The following is a 21,243-nucleotide window of genomic DNA, read 5'->3' on the forward strand; positions in this document are numbered from 1 at the left end:
CAGTACTCCAAGAAAAAGCTGGGAGTCAACCCATCCTCACCTGGACAGCTACCACTAGGGAGGGCCCTAAGAGCCGTGTGCAGCTCCTCAAGCTGAAGTGGCATCTCTAGCCTCTGGCGCATCTCCTCTGTCACAAGACATGGCATCTGTGCCCAAACCTGCTCCCTGCATGCATCCTTCCGCTCTGACTGAGGCTCAGTCGACAATAACTCACGGTAAAAGTTAGTAGCAATTGCACGCATATCCTCGGGCTCATAAGCAACTGACCCATCGGGCCTCCTCAACTGAATGACCTTGGCATGCGAGTGCCGAGGTCCCACTGTCTCAAAAAAAGCACCAGTCATTTTGTCACCCACCTGAGTCCACTGAGATGCCTGTTGGTGAAAGGCAAACTCATGACGCCTCTCCTCTGTGCTAGCAAGCTCCTGTGGAGCCTGCTGTAACTGCTCCTCCAACCATGGACTATCTGGATGTTGCTCCTGCATCCTCTGTAGTGAAGCAATGCCTCGTCTGAGACGCTGCTCCGCCTCTCTCGCTGCAGCCCGGCGAGCCAGAGACTCCTGAAGAAAAAAGTGGCTAAGTTGAGCTAGGCCTGAGGCCACTCTGTCTGCAGGTGAAACCTGGCTGTCCATGCCCTCTGTCCAGAGAGCCTCTACCCTCTCTCTGAGTGCTGAGTCCAACAAGACCCTCTCTGGGATGCGAAGCATCGTGCTCCCACTCCTCTGCCTGTCTGCCACCGTGAGGATCACTGGTGCATGGTCCGAGAAGGATGTCCCTGCCAGGATGCCCACTGATCCCCCCAAGTCATTGAAGTGGTCACTAGTGTAGAAGTGATCTATCCGCGATAGATTCACTCCTCCCACTCTGCGGTCCGATCTAGAGAAGGCAAGACTGTCTGGGGGTCTCACAAAACCAGAGTGCTGCCATGTATCAAAGACCCTCAAAGTCATACACAACCTCTCCCAAGCTGCCAACTCGACTCCATGCACAGTAGCATGGCTGCCACCAATCCTGTTAGAAGGGTCCTCCAACATGTTGAAGTCCCCTCCTATACACCAATGATCGGCCTGCGGCAATGATTGGCCTGCGGCATTGGAAACTGCAAACGCTAGGCTTGATCTGCAAACTGAAAATGCCAGGCTGATCTGTTGCAGAAAACGCTAGAGGATCTGGCTCCAAATACGTTGGCTCCTGCAGTTGGCTGAAAACGCTAGGGCTCTCTGCTGGTCTTATTGAGAAGGTGCACTGCAAGTTGCTAGAACTTCTTCTCCTTCTTTTGCCTAAAACTGATAGCGCTAGGTTTCTTTTATAATCCCTTAGCAATTTGCCCTACCTATTTTTCCAACAAAAGTCACTTATTAATAAATAAGTGAAAAATGTGTATTTGGGAAAAAGGGTTCTATGCTTTGAAAAATGCTCATGATGGATACTGAATGTCATGCTAATGATTATGAGGTGTGCAACCAGAGGGTTTGCAACTAATCTAAGTGCTTGGACATGCACGGCCTGCGCACAGACTCACAAAGGTCCATAACACTACCTAGGCTGACTTGAACCCTAGACCTGAGATAGGTTGTCCACATGCACATAGGGATAGATGTGCACGTGACAGAGGAGGAGAGAAAGGGCAAGAAGCGAAGCAAAAAGCAGAGCTTTGGAAAGAGCAAGAAAAAGGCAAAGAAACTCAGATTCCGACCAGTTTCGGATAGCTCTACGGAAGAGTCATCCTCTGATAGTTCGGACTCCGACAACCACATGTTTTACGCGAAGAAGAAGCACTTCTACAGAGCCAACCAATACGACTTTCTCGAAGACAAGAGCAAGAAGACAAAGCAATTTAAAGAAGGTGGACAGTCGATAAAATTTGAATCCTTTTCTGGATTTCAAGATGCTCCGAGGGCTTTTGCCTTCATCCAGCAGTTTGACATAGATATCTCTGGAGGGCATTATTGAGAGCACTCCAAGATCAGGAGGGCTGCATCCTTGCTAAATGGAAATGCTCGAACATGGTGGTCCACTCGTCTTCTGAGGAAAGAAGCTCCAGTCAAGTGGTTGAAATTCTAACAGCTCTTTATTTCTGCTGGGCTGACCCGAGAGTACGAACGGGATGTAAGAACCGCTTGGAACCATCTTCGGATGACCAAGGGAGATTCTTTGGACGCTTATTGCGAGAGGTTTTGGGACTCTTTTCTACCAACCTCTTCATTTAAGAAGGTCACCTTTAGGGAACAGAGTGAGTGGTTTTGCTGCGGACTCTTACAGAGATCCGAGATTACTGCCTTGAACAAATGTCGGATTCTATTCAAGAATTAATGGGTCATGCGAAACGGGGGTTCTTGATACATCGTGGAACTTGACTTACCCCACTGATGGAATCTTGACTCAAAGGACCAGACAACCTTCAACAATGAAAGTAGGAAGAAAAAGAGTTCCCAGGAAAAGAAAGATACATGACCGTGACTGACTCTGAGAGAAAGGGCTAACTATCTCAAACATAGTTGACATGTACGGTCACGTACGATGGTTACACGTACGAAGACGTGCGGTACTAATCGAACTAAAAAAAATTAGACGTACGTTGACGTAACGTACGATGCAAAAAAATAAATCATATATTTTTCAGAGCTTTTACTCTATTATGAGTAACTACTTAGTATTAAGTACATACAACTCAAAGGAGATGTCTTACAAGTAAGAACATTAAAGATTTGGCCATGGACATTGGAAACGGCAATGTTCGAAAAAAGATGATCATGATTACATTTGATTTCATAATTCATTACATAAGTAGAGAGTCGAGGCTCGAGAGATACAAGTGACAAAAAGTAGTGACACAACTCATAGTCTCATGGCCCATGGGTACAAACTTTAAAGCATAAAGAGAGAGTTCTAAGTGCTCATATCGCTCTCATCACCGGAGTTGTGGTCCGAGCTTGAGCTAGAGCTTGAGCTAGAGGTAGCTGCATCATCCTCATCACTACTTGCATCAGATGCACTAGATGCAAGACCATAATCTCCCTCACTAAGGATGTTGCCCTCATCATCAAACTCTGGCTCTCTAGGATCCGCAGGTCTAGAAATGGACACATTCTCCAAAGTGGTGTCCGCCATAGTAGATCCGCTACCCGAGCCTCGCTGCACATAGGTCCTGGGTGTCCGTGCCGACGCTCTTCCACTCCCACGAGCAACCGAAGTGGAAGCTCCTCTACCTGTAGTTGCCAAAGCTCGCACAACCACCTTCTTGCGGGACCGTGTGCGAGAGACACGGCGATCAATCTCCTCCAACTCCAAGTAGAGGTCTCGAAATATTTGCTCCTCCTCTGGATCGCGATCTTTGTTGAGACTCTTAAGAGTCTCAATGGAGAGCTTGCATTCATCTACATTCACCTATTTGTCATTTACAACATGCAAGAAGATTAATGGAGTTAGCAATTTGGTATGCCAAAAATATGAGCACATGATACATCATACATATTACATCATACATGTGAAAGCATAAATAAAGAGTATGATGTAGCCAACTCAATTACCTGCCTAGCCATTGGCATCTCGTGCATGGACCTCAACATGCGTAAATTGGAGCGACAATAGATAAGCCGCTCCAATTGCTTCGTAGAAAGCTTGTTGCGGATCTTGGTGTGTATAAGAGAATACGCCGACCAATTCCGCTCACATGCACCCGATGAGCAATCCTAGAGCACATAGATGATAGAAGAGAGGCATGAGATTTGAATTGTGGGAATTTTCAATTGAGAGGTGACTTATGTGACATGTCACATGAATGATGAATGCCAAATGATGACATGATTGAGATTATAAATTTATAATTTATGGTATGGTATTATGTATAATTATTAATATATATGATATACCTGTCCAAGAACCCTCAATGCCACCCTTTGAAGGTGAGGCAATTGATAGCCAAAACATTCCCACCAAAAAAGAGGCTTCACTAGCGAATCCCTCTTCCAACACACCGAGGAAGCGAATGCCGTGCCTCTTTGGTCTCCATAGTTGATGAGCTCTTGGAGAAACTCTCCATGGTGTTCTTCATTGAGTATCTTTGGAAGGTACTTGTCGCGCTCCTCTTGAAGTGCTTGATCCGCAAAGATTGATGGCTTTTTGAAAGCCGGATGCAAGAGGGCGGCAAAGCCATGGATTGGTCGCCTCATCCAATCCCACCGCTTTTTAACAAGGAAGAGAATGTCATCTCTCTTTGGAGAGTCCTCCAACACATCACTACAAAGAGAGAGAGAAAGATAGTCAAGCATGGAAGGGTAGAACCGTAGATAGAAAAAGACAACTTACAATGTACATAAATCATAAGGTGATATGTTTACCGTGAACCATCGGGTGCTCCATCAAGAATGGTGGATCTCTCAATCTCCTTGTAAGCCTCCTCCATGAAGTGGTAAAGGAGACCTATGGTAGACCCTTCCATGTCGGTCATCCGAAGCACCTTATACAATGGCAATACCACCATGACAAGACCCTTGACCTCTTGCCAAAACTCCTCCTTCAAGCAAAGCCGTTGGATGGCCTTTGCATCTTGTTGGGATGATTGGGTCTCTTCTTCAATCCATGCTTTGAACTCATCCGAGACCATTGTCTTTTGCAAGTTGGTTTGCACATCATAGAGGCGCTCAAGGAGGAGCCACATAGCGGCAAAGCGTGTTGCGGAAGGCTTCTTCAACTCCAAGCCGGAGTAAGTGCGATATATCGCAAGTACTCTCACCTTTTTGTTGATGAAGTTGACGATGGAGAGGGCTTGGGATAGAATGTCCTTTACCCAAGGTAGGTCGCCAATGTCCTCCAAGAGGAGGTCAATGCAATGTGATGCACATGGAGTCCATACTATGTGTGGATACTCCGCCTCTAGCTTTTTGGCCATGGAAGCGCAATTGGAGGCATTGTCAGTGATTACTTGAATGACGTTGCTTGGACCGATCTACATATGGAGAAAGAAGGGAAAGTGAGAAGAGCCAAGGCAAAAGACAAAATTGAAAATAGTAGATACTTGAGAGTGGAATCAAAAATTTTACCTCTTTTATGGCTTGACGAATGTGGCGGTAAATGAAGGCACCCGTGACCTTTTTCCCCCTTGCTCCCGCATCAACCGCTCGCAAGAAGTAGGTGCCAAGAGGGCATGAGACAAGGATAATAATGATTCCCCTCTTCTTGCGGTCACTCCATCCATCGGTGAGAATAGAGCAACCATGCTTTACCCATCCGGCACGCACGGGGTCAAGAGACTTGTCGATTCGTGCCCTCTCTTCATCAAGCTTTTTGGTGGGCATGTCATGGTATGACACTCCCGTCCACCCTTCACATGGACCAACCGCGGCAATAGCCTTCACCATGCGTTTCCAACGATCCGTGCGAAGAATATGAAAAGAGAGATTGCACTCAATGATGGTGCGTGCAATCTCTATCTCCGCTTGTCGTTGCCTCTCTTTGAGGAAAGACAATGGACCGGAAGTTCCACCCACCGTTTGTGCAAGAGTAGCTTGCTTTGGAGACCGCCCACCATGACTTCTTTTGCTCTTCTTTGAGACGCTACCACCCTCGGTGGAGGCCATGGTAGCGCCGCCGGATGCAACGGACATTGATGGAGAAGCATCCTCTCCCGAATCGGAGAGATCATGGTCTGGCGGAACCACCTCCTCCGATGCCTTTGCAACCGCCTTGCGCGTCTTCAAGGGGAGATACTTTGCTTTGCACTCGTGGAGAATGTCATCGGGGATATTCGGACAAGGACCCGCTTCCCCTCCCACCTTGGTCAAGTGGATGATAAGGCGGGTGGAGCTTGAGGTCATGGTCTTCGGGCAATATTTGCAATACCATTTGCAAACATTTTGCTTGTTCTTCACCCTTTCAAAGTAGCGGCAATGCTTGTTGAAGGCTTCGTGAAGAGCGGGCGGCATTATGGAGAGCTTGAGGGATGGGGAGTGATGAGAGAACTTTAGAGTAATGGAGAGCTTGAAGGAGATGGATGGAGATGAAGGGAGCTTAAGGAATAATGGAGAGCTTGAAGGAGATGAAGAAAGCTTGAGCCTTGAAGGAACAATGGAGAGCTTGAAGGAGATGAAGGGAGCTTGAAGGAGTAATGGAGAGCTTGAAGACTTGATGGAGTGCCAAAGCTTGAAGCCTTGATGGAGTGCCAAAGCTTGAAGCCTTGGCCCTTGATGAATGGAGAGAGCTTGAGGGAGCTTGAGTAGGGAAGGAGATGAATGAGAGAGCTTGAGGGATATATGGAGAAGAAGAGAGGGTGGGCAACCTTATATAGGTTTTGAGGAGAGAGGGAGAAGAGGGTTAAAGAGAGAGCATGCTTCAAAATTCAAATTCCATGTGCCATGGCCATAGCCCATGTGGCTTTGTGTGTGTGTGTGGATGTTGGGGGGGGGGGGGGGGGGGGGGGGTGGTGGGATGGCACATTGGCTTATGATGCCCCAAGGGCCAAGGCTCCAAGGCCCCCAACGTTCAATTTTTAACGTTCAAAAACTGCGAGCCCGTGGCGCTACAAAACGGCTGTAAAAACAGTCAAAAAAGTCCGCCAACGGTCACTTTTTTTTTGATCGGACGGAACCCGGACGGAACGGACGGGACTTTCCGTTCGACGGACGTGGACAACCCTGAGATTCTCAAAGAGGGAAGTGTTTCTCTCTCGATGTCGTTTTTTCTCTCTAGCGTTTTGCTCACAATTTTTCCTCTCTCTAGCGTTTTTGCCAACAATTACTCTATAGCGCTTCCTTTCTCCTCTGCTCTAACACCCTCTACTAAAGGTTGCATTGTAGGTCGAGTTCCCGTACCAGTTGGGGGGCGGGCGGTACACAATAGGAGGATGTTTCTGAGGAGATTTGTCCGGATAGATTTGAGATCCATTGGCTGTCCGGTGGCGAGAGGAGGTTTGCTCTCAGTTGCAGACGAGATCATCACCCAATTCACCCTTCTGGCTGCACCTTTGACACCTTGTTTCACCCCAATAGTGGAGAAGGTAGACCCTCTGATGAGCGCAATTTTCCCACCACTGTCTCATAAAGTGCCATAATCCCTCATATGACCCCCTAGGTACATCCATGTCATATAAGTCAACGCATCAGCTTGGCTCTCGGAACTATGGCGTAAGGATTTTGGTTCGGATCTACTACTCCGCACAAACACTAGGGACACTTTGCTTCACTTGAAGGAAGTGAATTGAACTGAAGGAAAGAGAGAGAGAGAGAGAGAGAGAGAGAGAGAGAGAGAGAGAGAGAGAGAGAGAACGACACCGAATGTCGGGTTCCAAACCCTCAAGGGCCCCCTTGCTCTGTTGCCAGAGCAAGTACTTTCTTTATTCTTGCACAATGTTGATACAACGACCAAATGTTAAGATGTTGATGCTAATGGGTAGTGATGCTACTAATGCTGGGTACTACTAAGGTACTGAAGGGTACTGCGGGTATTGAAGGTGCTGAGGTAATGCAGTATTGGTATTGAAGGTACTGATGGGTACTGAGGGGTACTGTGGGTACTGAAGATCACTATGCTGAGTTAGGCAGGAGCCAAGCCAAAACACAAGGGGTGTTAGATGCTGGGGTACTCTGTTGATGACGATGACAACGACGAGGACGACGACGACGACGATGATGAAGCTATGGCTGAATGCTGAAATTGCTAGCGATGTCGATGGCTCGAATCTACAACCATGACAAGGCTAGGTGTTGAAGGCTGAGGCGATCATGGGCTGAAAATGTTGGCTGTTCTGGCTGAAAACGCTGATGATCAAGGACTGAATAAAGAACGCTGGTTCATGCTGACAAAACGCTGGAGATCTGCTGGGTCTTGCGGGTACTGCTTGGTGCTACTGCATCCCTTGGGTCTTCTGCCTTCTCCAAGCGCCCAAAGGCACGCACATATAGATGACTTCAAGGCTGGTCGAGCAGTCACAAATCAGCCCCCACGACCAAGGAAATATAGGCTGAAAATAACTTATTAATAAATGGCATACTAAGAGGTGGTTCACATGCGGTACATGCCTACATGCTGAAATGTTGTACTGTGCAAGAGAGGTATGCAACTATGATTGGCTTGGACATGCACGTCATGTTAGAGGCTCACATAGTGCCAGGCTAGGCTCTAAGCTAAGCCTCATGCTAGACTGTAGCAGAACATGTCCACATAGTGCAAGTGAAGTGCGCACGTGACATCCCCGCTTGTTAAAGGTGAGGCACAACTGCCAAACTGCTATTTTTGGATTCGTTTTGTACTTTTGATGCTGACTGCTTTTGATGCTTGTGGAGGCATAACCGATGAAGATTCCTCCAAACAAGTGGATACTGCCGATGTAGGTCTGGTGCGATGTAAACACCGACCATACGAGTTGCTAGGCAGGCTTACTACTGTCGCAGAATACCAGCCTTGGTGCTGACTCTGCCTTGCGAGCAAGTACTACCACTTGAATAGTCCTGTCGTGAAAACATTGCAGGTGAAGCTGAAAGGTAAGAGTGCTCCGAGGTATTTCCAAGGGTTGCTTGTTGCTAGAGGTGGATGCACGCTACATGCGAATGTGAATGCGAATGCAGAAGAGGGTTAGGGTTTCTTTCTTCAACTCCTTCCATATCCGCATAAGAGGCAAGTAGATCTCGGTACTCAAGATTAGGGTTTTTGTGTATCCGATGTCGATCTTCCTTCAAAGACATGGCAATGAAGAGGGGAGCTAATAAGTCCGGGATCGGGACTTGAAGATTCTTCCAGGAAAAAAAAGTGAGAGAGGTTCTTTTTGCCATTTGGTTCTTTGTTCTTCTTGGGTACTTGGGGTTCTTGGTACTTCCCTTGAGTTCGCAAAGCCGAAGCACGCACAGAGCTCTGATACCAATGTCAGGTGCAGTGGACGTGTCTAGTACTCCGCACAAACACAAGGGACACTTTACTTCGTTTGAAAGAAGTGAACTGAACTGAGAGAGAGAGAGAGAGAGAGAGAGAGAGAGAGAGAGAGAGAGAGAGAGAGAGAGAGAGAGAGAGAGAGAGCAGACGACACTGAATGTCGGGTCGCAGATCCTCAAGGGCCCCCTTGCTTTGTTCCAGAGCAAGTACTTTCTTTATTCTTGCACAATGCTGATACAATGACTAAATGTTGAGATGCTGATGGTAATGGGTATTGATGCTACTGATGCTGGGTACTACTGAGATACTGAAGGGTATTGCGGGTACTAAGGTACTGAAGGTGCTGAGGTACTGTGGTACTGCGGGTGCTGAAGGTACTGATGTATACTGAGGTACTGAGAGTGCAACTTGCACAGAGAGGATATCTGGCAAGGCCATTAAGTATAGCTAGTCCATGTAGAGTGCCCAATCGAAGAAGATACCTCCCATGCTCAGTTACTTTCCCATATCCTCAGCAGTCCGCGCCATAGGTCAAGCTCACGTAGGATCTCCTCCGACATGTCAAAGAAAGAAACTGATAGCAACCATAGTTTTTCTCGCACGCATAGAGATTGTCAAAGTCGACAATGCAGAAGCGTAGAGACCCGGAGAGAGAGAGAGAGAGAGAGAGAGAGAGAGAGAGAGAGAGAGAGAGAGAGAGAGAGAGAGAGAGAGAGAGAGAAATGAAATGAAATGTTATATTAATGTCTTCAAAAGGCCAAAATGACCTATGAGACCAAAAAGTTACAATTGATGAATCTGATACCATGTCTGAGTACGGAAATTACAAAGTTACAAAGAACTAACACTAAGGAGAAAGGAAATGGGGGGGGTGGTTTGTGGGTTCATATGAAATCTCTCATCGGTCGCGCTATCGGATCTCATTGACCTCCTCCATGGTCAGTACTCTGGTTGGATGTCTTGCATGTCGAGCTAGAGTGATGTGTATCTTCTGTTGCAGCCTTCGTCGGTAGTGGGAGACCCCCCGAGGTCGTGGACGTCTGGATCTGCCAAGCTCAATGGCTCAGTCAAGCAGTGTACCTCTAGTATGAGTAGGCTCTGAGATTTGCTGTGATGACTGCTTCGTTGGCTCTCCTCTGGCTAATGTAAAGAAATCTGTGATTCGTCTCTGAGACTGTCTTTCCCCTGATGTCCTCAGCAAGCTCTCCCTAAGTCTGCGCAGCTCTAGCAGGAACAATCCAAGACACCTATGATCCTTGTATCTCATGACTCTAGAAAAAGGTCCAAACCCTTCTCTGAACAGGCAGTGGAAGCGGCCGCGTATCTCATAGTATGTCGGGCAGTGACGTGTAGTGCAACTCTGTCTCTGGCTCTAAGTTACATAGGTGACATATCCTGGCTCCTGCCGGCACCCCTCGAAATCGGCCAGTCTCGATCTGGAGCTGATGTGAGGATGTGCGTATCTGTCCAATAGCGCATCTTATCCCATGAGATAAGTGTGTATCCATGTATGCAGGCCTAGTCACAAAGCCGTCCTCCGTGAGTTGGAGAAGATGCTCTTTGTAGAAGGCCATCTTCGTGTCCAACTCTTGTGTCGGCTGTATCCATGTGCTCCTGTGGATGGAGAGAGAGAGAGAGAGAGAGAGAGAGAGAGAGAGAGAGAGAGAGAGAGAGAGAGAGAGAGTCTCTTGAACCAATCAACCTTGGCAAATGGATAACGAATGTGTATACAATGGAGGCAAGGGGTTGCTTATATAGAAACTTTAGTAAATTGCCCTACCCAGACTTTGATAAATAAGTAAACTGAATACCTAAAAGCCAAAAGAAATAATGGGATCACATTGGGCAATTCACTTGAGATGCCAAAACTCCAACACCCGCTCTGCAGCTCATAGTGGGCATCAATAGTGAGACCAAGTCGATGTAGAAGCTACCATGGACACCCCTGCACCAGTCGGGATACTGGATACACCTCGGTTTTGCTACCCTCAACTTTGTACTTGATAATAATACCATCTTGAGCATCGGTTGCCTTTATAGAAACTTTGAACTGTAGACCATACTACGTTTAATAATCCCCATTCGTGAACTGTGAACACATCACGTCCAAATATAAAACGAACACATCGTGTCCATGATCCGACCAACAACAATGAATTGGCGCGCCCATCCATAGTGTTTTAGACGTCTAATTATCCATAGCCATTTGTTGGTTTTGGTTGTGGTCGCGGGTGCTCGAGCAAGGAGGGGCCATGTTGAAGTTGCAAGAACTGAAATTCTGAGAAACCTTCTCGCACTCCAAGGGTGGCTGCACAAACGGGAACGGTTTTGGAACGGGAACAGGACAGTTCCGGATTTAGGATTTAAGTCTCTACTTATGTTTCGAATTTAGGAGCTTGTATAAAGTTTTAAATGCGGTGTAGTATGTGGGCTCTAAAGTATCATATGTAGGCTATCTCACATGTGGAATTTCCGGGAAGTCTGATCTGTACTTATTCCGTACTTCCGTACCCATGTGCGTCCCTGTGGTGGACATGTGGAAAAAAACATTGATAGCAACTGCTCCAAGTACGATGGCATCTCCCTCTCTTGAGAACTCCCAAATATCCTCATTTAAGACCATGTATGGGGATTCTCCCTTAGGAGAGTCAACAAACTTGGATGTACTAAGAGGAAAGTAACATATAGCAATATACAATGCTCTGCAGCCCTCTGTCCGCACTCGAACCCACATGTATCTAGCCTGCTCATATTTCCGCACTACCTGTATCATAGAGGGCAATTCCTCTCTAAACAACACTGCAACTCCTGAACCTCGCTCTATCAAGAACTACCCAAGGCAGCTTTGATTCTTGAACTTGAGGTACTTGTAGTAGTCAGGGCCTGTTTTGAAGAGCCAATGTTACCGCCCCGAATCTCGAAGTAAATGGCATTTTTATGTATGTTGTGCTCTTTATTCTCTGCCTCTTGATTATAGATAACAAATGGGATCTTATATCTCTATTCATGTCTAATAGTCTTACTTCACAACTCATGCTATGATGAGCAGGTTTGTTTGATGGCATTGTGACTACTATGACATAGACATGTTTAAACCAGCTTCTAGGTCAAATAATTTTTGCAGTCTTATATGACACACACGTTTCTTGTAAGTGAATTACTCGAAACAACAGAATAACAAAATGGTAGAAATGTCTTGTGACTATGGTAGAGCCTGGGTGTGCACATTCATGCTAAAATGCTACACAGCCAAGTCAGTAACGTCAACTGCAACATAAGGTGTTAAAAGGATATCTGAAACGATTCAAAATTGTTAATAATGTTGCTCCCTGTTACAAGCTCAACTTTTGGCTTTGCGACTTTGAAACTCCTGCAATGGTACCCACAGTATATATTGATGGCCAGGATGAGTGATTGTTATTTTTAAGCATGCTCTAAGGCTTGGAATCCGTTGTTGCAGTGCCTGAGCTGCAAGGGGAGCCAGAAGATATTTCAAAAGAGAAAGCCCGCATAGCTGCTAGAGAAGTACAATTCATCTCTTTGTATTCCCATGAAACTTACACAGATCCAATTAAAACTTCTAACCTCTTTCTTTCTTTATGCAGATTGGTGGGCCCGTGATTGTGGAAGATACATGCTTATGCTTTAATGCACTCAAAGGTCTACCAGGTGGTTCCTACTGCTCTATTCTTAAGCTCAATTTCAATACACAATCAGCTCAACTGATTTATTGGATTTGAATTTGTAATGTTGACACTTATGCGCAGGTCCATATGTGTAAGATTGAAGCAACTGAGACCTTATGTCTGTGTGGAAAGAGTGTCATTTGATAACAGTGGTAAACTTGAGACCCTGATATTTTTGATTTAGCAAAGGCTGACTTTTGTCCAATTTTTCTGTTCCCAATGCAGGAAGTGGTTCTTGCAGAAAACAGGACATGAAGGTGATTTTTTGCCCAAAAAATCTGTGCGCGTGCGTGCGTGGTTTGTTGGATTTGGGAATTTGATGTACAGAGTTTGTACACGGGTAAGTGTCATGAAAAGAGGATTACCAGTGACATTGAAGTGATTAGTATTGATCGGTCAATCAAACTAATTTCCAGGTTGAATCATTCATTAGGCAGGAAATTAACCCAACTCATAGTGATGCGTGGATGTAGTATGCTATATATAAGAAAAGATGGTGCTACGAGGAGCCCTTCAGGTTGTGCTATGTGAGGTGGACGTCCTGTAGCTGTGAATGTGGCTCTAGCGGATGTCTGGCTAAGATCTTATTATTATGTCTTTGCATCACTGCTGAGGGAGAAGATCTGGTGCTGCAAGCCTCGCTCAAGCTTTGTAAGTACTATTGAGGCGAGACTTAAGAGGCCGGCTGATGAGGAGGATTTTTTAGGGAATATACCACATGCTCATGAGAATAAATGCAAACTTGGCACTGCTCCAACTCAGAGAATGGAGTCTTTTCACACTCATTGAGAACCGAGCTGTGCCAAGATACTTAAACACATACACACCAGCTGCCAGTACCACAGTTCCCTGAGCCACTTCTAGATCTTGTATGCTCTAGAATACAGGTTGGACTGGGTGGCGCTTGCTGCTTGGCGTGCGAGGTTGTTAATTAAAGGCTCTCTGGCAGAGAGCATATAGTCTACTTGCAGGCATTCTTTGCTGGCTCGTTGGATTGGAATAAGGCATTTATATTTTTACAGGTAGAGATAGGCCATGGACTTGTCTTGTAGAGAATTATGGGACAGGGTATGTGTCACGTGCACAATTAACCCTATGTGCATGAGGACAAGCTGACTTATGCTTAAGAGGGTTTAGGACAGCCTAGGAAGTGTTGTGACATGCTAGTGAGCTTGTACACAAGACGTGCATGTGCAGGCAGTTTAGAGTGGTTGCACACCTTGTGATTGCATATGAGCACAGCCAGTGTCTGCTACGTGTAGGCACGGAGGAGTGTTCACATACAGTAGCTTTGGTACCTGACCTAGGCAGTATCTGCATGTGAAGCACCTTCTATAAAAGTTAGTTAATAACTTTATAAGTGACATTTAGCCAGCATTTAATAAGTCGTGGGGTATAATTTAGAGCCCTGCTCGACCCAGACTTTCATCCCTGTACAAGTGACCCTAAGGGTCACCTATCGGTTATAATTCAGTACCCCTGAGTACCCTATGGGCAGAACACCCCAGTTTACCTGGCGTTTTTTCCATGAAGCAGCAAATAGCCCTAGCGTTTTCAGCCTACAGCAGCAGATTGACACCGCAGCCCCAGATCAGCCCTAGCATTAGCCGTTCTCAGCCATCAGCATCAATTTCCGACCAGCGTTTCCAGATTCAGCCCAAGTTCATCAGATAAGCCAGCGTTTTCAGATTTCAGCCCACTTTCCTCATCATCATCAGCACCCTCGACATCGGCCATAGAAAATCAGCCCATAGCCTCGTCAGTTCGTAAATCCAGAGTCTGATAACACTAGCATTTTGCATTTTTAGCCCTGAACCTCAAAGATCCAAGCATCGATTGCAAGATCCCATCACCATTTCAGAATCTAGGACCATTGTATTAGCATTGTGCAATCTAAAGCAAATACTTCTCTAGCAATAGAGAGGGGGGTTTGTGACCCCATCTGGTGTCAGTCTTCTCTCTCTCTATCACTCATAGAACCTTCACTCATAGTATCTCTCTCTACTCTCTCTAGATCACCTCCGCTGCACATTACATTGGTATCAGAGAGCTTTGGCAGTGTTCGATATCATCACTCAAGAAAAGAACCTAAAGAACCTCTCTCAGATTTTTTATCAAAGATGTTTCATCCCTTCCCTGGACTAATACCTACTGCTTTTTATCAAAGAAGTTTTGGCCCTGCCCGGGACTAATACCTGTTGCCTACAGATATTAGCCACTCCCACGCATAGAAAGCTTTAGGAGTATGATGTGAGCTGATATGGGGGTATCATAGCACTCTATGAGACTTCAATTGGACAAGTACGGACCTCAGAAGGTTTATCACAGCCAGTTTAGGGGTGTAACAGGGATGCCCATTGCCCACTCTCACCAACCCTTTTGGATTCTATATTGATGAGATCTCAGACTACATTGGAGCTTAGGAGACAGAGGAGCCCAATTGGCTGGCACTTGGATATCACTATTGTTGTATACTGATGATATTGTGCTTATAGCAAACTCCCCAGAGGATATGCAACAACACCTCAAGGCCTTACACACTTTTGCGCAAGACAGTGGTTTGTTAGTGAACCTTGGTAAGAACCTTGGTAAGACCAAGGTCATGGTGTTCAACACCAAGACACAGTGGGTCAGAAGATCAATGCTTACGTCTTGTATGGATTGGAGATTGTGGAGTATGTGGATTCTTATACCTACCTTGGAGTGGTCTTTAATGGGCCTGCTTTCTCCTTGAGAGGGGCAGCAGAGGCAAGATTGACTAGAGGATATGCATCATTGGGCACATTAAAGAGTATGGGTGCACAGGTGCTGTTCCAAGAGCCATGGACTAAGCTATGGCTTTTTGACACTCTGGTTACATCAGCCATACTCTATGGTGTACAGATATGGGGGACCCAGCTTAGATCATCATTGTAGATCGGAACGCACATAAGGGGGATGGAGACCTGATGGAGCGACCATTGATATCCATGATCTCTAGGATGATTAGGGCTAAGGCCTCAGTCCTGCATGAGATCATCATAGCAGAGATGGCAGCACCACCGATCGTGGTTGAGACCTTCTCTAGGTTAGTATTGTTTCTCCACAGTATGTGGGCGCTGCCCCCAGATAGATATGCCCGACTTGCTCTTGAATCTTCTAGGTAGCTTACCATGGAGGGAGACACATCATGCTGGTATGTGCAGATGACATCATGGTTTGAGCTTCATGGGTACAGCATAGACCCTCCCTCACCGTGACACATTAGGAGATTACTAGAGTCATTAGACAGGAGGGATGAAGATGGCTTTCTACCGGAAACATTTTCTTCATACCACAGATGATGGTTTCATAGTACAACCTAGCTACATGGACACACACCTATCACATGGCCTGAGATGTGCCATACAGGAGAGTACCACTAGAGAGGATTTGCCAGGTATGCCAGCATGAGCCAGAGATAGAGGAGCGCTATATATGTGGATGTACCGCCTATTATGAGATTAGAGGACGCTTCCATTGCGCGTTCAAAGAGGGCTTTGGCCATGGATTACTGTGACCAGTGATGTTTGGGCTTGTACCTCTTAGAGATACGTAGATTCAAAGAGACTCTCCTAAGAGGTGGACACCCGATTGAGAGAGGTCTACACAGACTCCAGAGACAGATCATGGATTTCTTTAGAGCCCCTGCTTAATAGGTGCACACTACCTGCTAAACAAGGGACATCACTTGATAGACCTGTCCAGCTAGGACGATCCAGACGTCCTACGCTACAAGGATCCTCACATCACCGGAGACACATACATAGGTGGATCAAGATCATCCTTGATCGACATTGAGCACAACATGTCGGGCTTCTCAGCATGGAGAACAGTGACACCGACCAATGCTTCATCTCTTGAGATGGGCTATTGCACACGTTGAGCCTCTACCCCCTATTCTCCCACTCCTCCCATGTATTGATGTATATGATAGTCTCTAGCTCTCCTCTCCCCTACCTTGCTCACCATGTTTACTCTAATACCCCTCCCACCTACCCATCGACGTCGACGTTTGACTGACAGACAGAGTATCATATTCTATTGGGATGTAACTTTTAGTCTCATAGGTCATTTTGGCCTTTTGAAGATGTTTAATATAACATTTCGTTTCGTTTCACCTCTCTCTCTCTCTCTCTCTCTCTCTCTTTACACCAGAGGCATACTGATCTGAGCGACTGAGCTGGGGAGATCCGGACGCCCACAACTGCGAGGACTACACAACATAGACAGAGGCTGCATCAGAGAATCCAGGTCACTTTGGCTCGACATGCACAACGCCCGGTCAGACTACTGACAATGGAGGAGATTGATGAGATCTGCTAGCGACCGATGCTGGATCTCCTATGATCTAGCTATCCCAGCTAGCTGTTTTAGTTGCTTAGTCCACACCCAGCAGTCTAGGATTCCATAATATTTTATTTTGTCATTTTGTCATCTTGTTACTCTGACTTTGTATCTGATCCACCACATTGTAACTTTCTGGTCTCATAGGTCACTTTGGCCTTTTGAAGACGTTAATATAACATTTCATTTCATTTCATTTCTCTCTCTTGCGAGCAAGCCTGGATGGTGGGACTGATGACCAGCAGCAGCGCGAGCACGCTGATGTGACTGCACAGGGAGGGAGGCTCGCGAACAAGCTGGCAGGGGTCTCCACATGCAAGTCTTTCTCTCTCTCGCGCTACGACAGGGCAATAATTTGGGTCTGTGAGAGCCATCTCCATTTGCAATCTGCGACGACGAGAAGCCGAGCTGGGGGAGCGGTGGGATTGGAGGAGACGCCTCTGGTTTCCTTTGAGTTTTTGAGGTCTTCTCTATTGCTGCAGACGTGACGAAGTGTATGGCGAGCAGAAGACTAGTCGAGCGATGGCGGGTGCAGAAAAGATACTCTGAAGAGCCGCACACCACCGGCTCCAAGGAGCCTCTCTATTGCAAAGTCTTCTATTGCAATAAAAGGTCTCTATCGCAAAAAGGTCTTCTATCGCGTTTCCTCTCTCTCTCTCTCGCCCTGCCTGCCTGCTCCTGCCCGCGCCCTGCTGCCCCTCGCCCAATCCGCCTGCGCCTGCTCCTGCCCGCGCCCTGTTGCCCCCTCGCCCTATCCGCTGCCCTGCTCCATCGCTGCCCCCTCGCCCTGCTCGCTGCCCCCCCGCGCCCCCCTCCCCCCCCTCCCGCCGCTCGCACGCCGCTGTGCCCACCTGCAGCCCCGCTATGCCCGCCTGCACCTACCCGCGCGCCTGCTGAGCCGCTGTGCCGCCTCCCCTCGCACTGCCTCTGCAGGCCCGCCCCCCCCTCCCCACATGCTACGCGTAGGATGTCCCTCCCCCTTCCTCTACGCGTAGGGTTTCCAACCCCCGCCCCCCCCCCCCCCCCAAAAGTTTTAACGCGTAGGATGTCCCCCCCTTCTTCTACGCGTAGGAAGTAAATTAAAAATAAAAAATAAAACCCCGCCCCCCTCCCCCATTCTCTTTACCATACCTTAACCCCCCCTCATACTTTACCCCCCCCCTCTCTCCCGTCTGTAACTATCGACGCCCCTCTCTAGTCGTATCGCCTCACGCTCCCCCACTCGCCGCGCCTGCCGCTAGTGTGGGTGTACACGTGTCTTCTCCCTTACGGACGGCTCCCCCACTCACCCAGCTGTCGCGCTCGCTGCTAGTGTGGGTGCACACGTACATCTAACCCCCCCCCTTGCGGACGGCAAGCAAGCATGAGGAAGATGAGCGATAAAGCCGACCCCCTGGAGAATGCCATTCAAAAATGCAAAGAGGAAATGACGGAGACCATTACCAAGATGAACCGCAATCTCTGGGGTACAATAAACATGCTCGAAGGATGCATGTTGATCCAAGAGAGCAAGATAAGCACGCTGGAAGACCGAGTGACGACCCAAGAGGAAGAGATCGTGTCACTCAAGAAAGATCTCGCCGAAGCACGATCAAGAAACACACTGGAAGAGGGCGAACTGCAACCCTCAGTAATTGAAGAAATCAACACGATCAAGGAGCAAGTACGGGCCATCCAAGAGGGAGAAGAGCAGCACAAAGAAATGACAACGACTTGGGTGGATGTTCTTACCAAAACTCAACAGAAGGCGGACGAAGCTGAGAAATGGATCAAGGTGGCCAAGAAAGGGAAAGGCGAGGAGATAACGCCCACGTCCACACCCAGCAACATCATTAATCAGACACTTGAGGAGGAGCAGAGGAGAAGGGTGCGCGCTTTACATGTGAGAATTTGCGGTCTTAAAGACAAAGGCAATGTGGACGAAGAAGTAAAAGAACTCACTGCCTTGATGGGGATTCATGAGCCGACGCACACAAGGGCATGGAGAGTGGGCAACATAAAGAAAAATGGAAGCAGTGGAGAAACCTCAAAAGAAAGAGCACTCATCCTCCGTTTTCCCTCCATGGAAGCGAAGAAGTCCTTCTTGAAGAAAAGACCAACTCTTAAAGAGACTGGCATCTTTCTTGGGGATGATCTCACCCTCTCGCAGATCGCTCATATGCAGGAAGTAATGCCGGAGATTAGAGCGGCAAGGGAAAAAGGCAAGATCGCTTTTTATCAAGACAGAAAAGTGGTAATACTAGAGCAACGCTCCACATGACGGTGCGAGACTTATGGGACCACACTCAAAGTAGCTGCCTGGAACTGCAATGGATCTATGCGTCTTGATGTGGGAGCTTTTGAGGATAGCTTTAGTGGAAGAGACATCATCTTTTACTCTGAGACCCACCAGGCCCCTGGGCAATCCATGCCACACATCAGTGGATCGGGGCTCGGGGGGAGTGGGCAGTGTTATTTAGAGAGGATCTGTAGCCACTGATACACATAGCCCGCAGGGACGAGCAAGCTAGGTACATGTGGGTGAGACTGAAAGCAGAGACAGGCAGATACCTCTATCTAGCTATTTGCTACTTTCCCCCGAGTACATCAGTTTATGCATCTCCCAGAGGACAGTCCCCTTTCTCTATTTTGGATGATGACATATGGGAGTTCTCTAGGGATGGTGACATTATCATCCTAGGGGACTTCAATGCTAGGATTGCCCATCACCAGGCAGTGTTTTATGATACTTCAGAGGAGATGCTAAGAGAGCTAGATGTAGCAAAGACGGGCCTTTCGAGACTATCACACGATGTGGAATATACTGTGTATGGGCGACACCTGATAGACATGGGCACTGCACATGGATTGGCCATCTTGAACGGCCTACAGAGATTTCTTGCTGCGGGAGGTTTTACATGCTTCCCACACAGACATGGAGCCAGCATTGTGGACTATGTCATGGCACAGCCGAATCTCATCTCTAGTATCTAGGATCTCACAGTTGGGCCCAGACCGGTCGGGGTGGTAGTGTATCATGCTCTGGTGTCGATGACCATCTCCTTCCAGTTCAGTGTAGCACACAGGCCACGAGTAGCAGCCCCCACTCGCTACACATTCACACGGGAGACGGATTCTGTATACATGGACGGAATCTACAGACGCCTATGCACTGAGGACCCGGGGCGACCTTTGGAGGAGCTAACTACTATACTGGCACAAACATTACATGAGGCAGCAGCAGAAGCATACCCACACACCAAGCCTGAGCAGAGCCGCTGATCAGGGAGCATGCCTCAGAACAGCTGGTATGATGAGGAGTGCCGCCAGACTAGAGCCAGACTTCAGAAGGAGGTGTTGTTGGGGGACGTCACTCACAGACAGTCACAGATTGACTTCCGACGCCTGGTGCGGCGGAAGAAGAGGGCTTTTTTGGCTCGACTCGAGCAGGATCTATATCAGCTATTCTTGAGTTAGGACTCGCGTGAGAGCGTGGGGGCTTTTTCATGAGCAGTCCCCCTCCCCCCCCCCCCCCCCCCCCCCCCCCCCCCCCCCCCCCCCCTCCCCCCCCCCCCCCCGTGCTATTTCCTCCGCAGAGACCTGGGGTCAGTACGCATCATCTTTGTACACAGTACCTGGACAGTCGCCCTCCCCGACCCCCCCGATCATGCCACACGCATGTGTCTTTTTCACCGCTGAGATGGTGAAAAGAAAGCTATTGACAGGATGAAGACTGGGAGAGCATATGATCATGACGGCCTAGTCGTTGAGCATTTCATGCATGCCAAAGACCTACTAGCAGAGTTCTAGCAGTTATGTTTAACCGTGCCATGTGTGAGGGCCTACGGACACTTGGAGCCTATCTACGATCGTACCTATCTTCAAATCAGGAGACCCCATGGAGCCTGGGAATTATGGCACTATTATGGATTGGGCACAACACTGGCACGGTTGTATGCATCCATTCTTGAGCAACAGCTGAGTAGATGGCAGAGAGGGAGGGAATACGTGCAACTGGGCAGGCAGGAATCAGGAGAGGCTTCTTACTCTTGACCATATCCTGAGACACAGGGCCATCATCGAGGAAGGCAGATCTCATGCGAGACGGATCTATTGTAGCTTTGTGGACTTCCGCAAAGCTTTCGACACAGTACCTAGAGCTAGACTTGATGTGCAACTACAGGAAATGGGAGTACCCACATAACTCATTTGGGGGACCATGGCATTGTACAGTCAGTAGTAGGGCATGTACGCACCCCGGAGGGACTTTCTACACCGGTTCACTCCACTATGGGGGTGAAGCAGGGCTGCCCTTCTCTCTCCTATCTTTTCGGTATGTATGTCGATGAGA

At 47.8% G+C, this 21,243-nt stretch overlaps 2 protein-coding genes across 2 annotated transcripts in view; one reads left to right on the forward strand and one right to left on the reverse strand.

Annotated features, from left to right (window-relative positions):
- Nucleotides 1-21,243, forward strand: part of LOC147457978 (Inosine triphosphate pyrophosphatase family protein) — a 50,541-nt gene that overhangs the window by 17,161 nt on the left and 12,137 nt on the right. The window contains exons 2-5 of the mRNA XM_086511737.1: nt 12,323-12,387; nt 12,468-12,531; nt 12,630-12,639; nt 12,774-12,805. Of these exons, the coding sequence (XP_086367863.1) occupies nt 12,323-12,387; nt 12,468-12,531; nt 12,630-12,639; nt 12,774-12,805 (171 nt within the window). The remainder of the gene's footprint in view (nt 1-12,322; nt 12,388-12,467; nt 12,532-12,629; nt 12,640-12,773; nt 12,806-21,243) is intronic.
- LOC147457979 (uncharacterized) lies at nt 2,849-6,277 on the reverse strand. Its single transcript, XM_086511736.1, has 5 exons — nt 5,043-6,277; nt 4,379-4,948; nt 3,873-4,241; nt 3,531-3,692; nt 2,849-3,387 (listed from the first exon to the last, which is right to left on the reverse strand). Exons 1-5 carry the CDS (start codon nt 5,922-5,924, stop codon nt 2,890-2,892), a joined length of 2,481 nt encoding a protein of 826 aa, XP_086367862.1. The 5' UTR covers nt 5,925-6,277; the 3' UTR covers nt 2,849-2,889.

Source organism: Adiantum capillus-veneris, chromosome 5 (assembly GCF_014529385.1).
Source record: "Adiantum capillus-veneris isolate H3 chromosome 5, ASM1452938v2, whole genome shotgun sequence".
NCBI classification, from domain to species: domain Eukaryota; kingdom Viridiplantae; phylum Streptophyta; class Polypodiopsida; order Polypodiales; family Pteridaceae; genus Adiantum; species Adiantum capillus-veneris.

Excerpts from the sequence above, each read along its gene's own strand:
- LOC147457979 (XM_086511736.1), bottom strand. The coding sequence starts at position 5,924 with ATGCCGCCCGCTCTTCACGAAGCCTTCAACAAGCATTGCCGCTACTTT. Across the intron at positions 4,949-5,042 it reads TTCGTCAAGCCATAAAAGAG|ATCGGTCCAAGCAACGTCAT; the intron begins GTAAAATTTTTG and ends CTCCATATGTAG. Across the intron at positions 4,242-4,378 it reads AGGCTTACAAGGAGATTGAG|AGTGATGTGTTGGAGGACTC; the intron begins AGATCCACCATT and ends CTCTCTCTTTGT.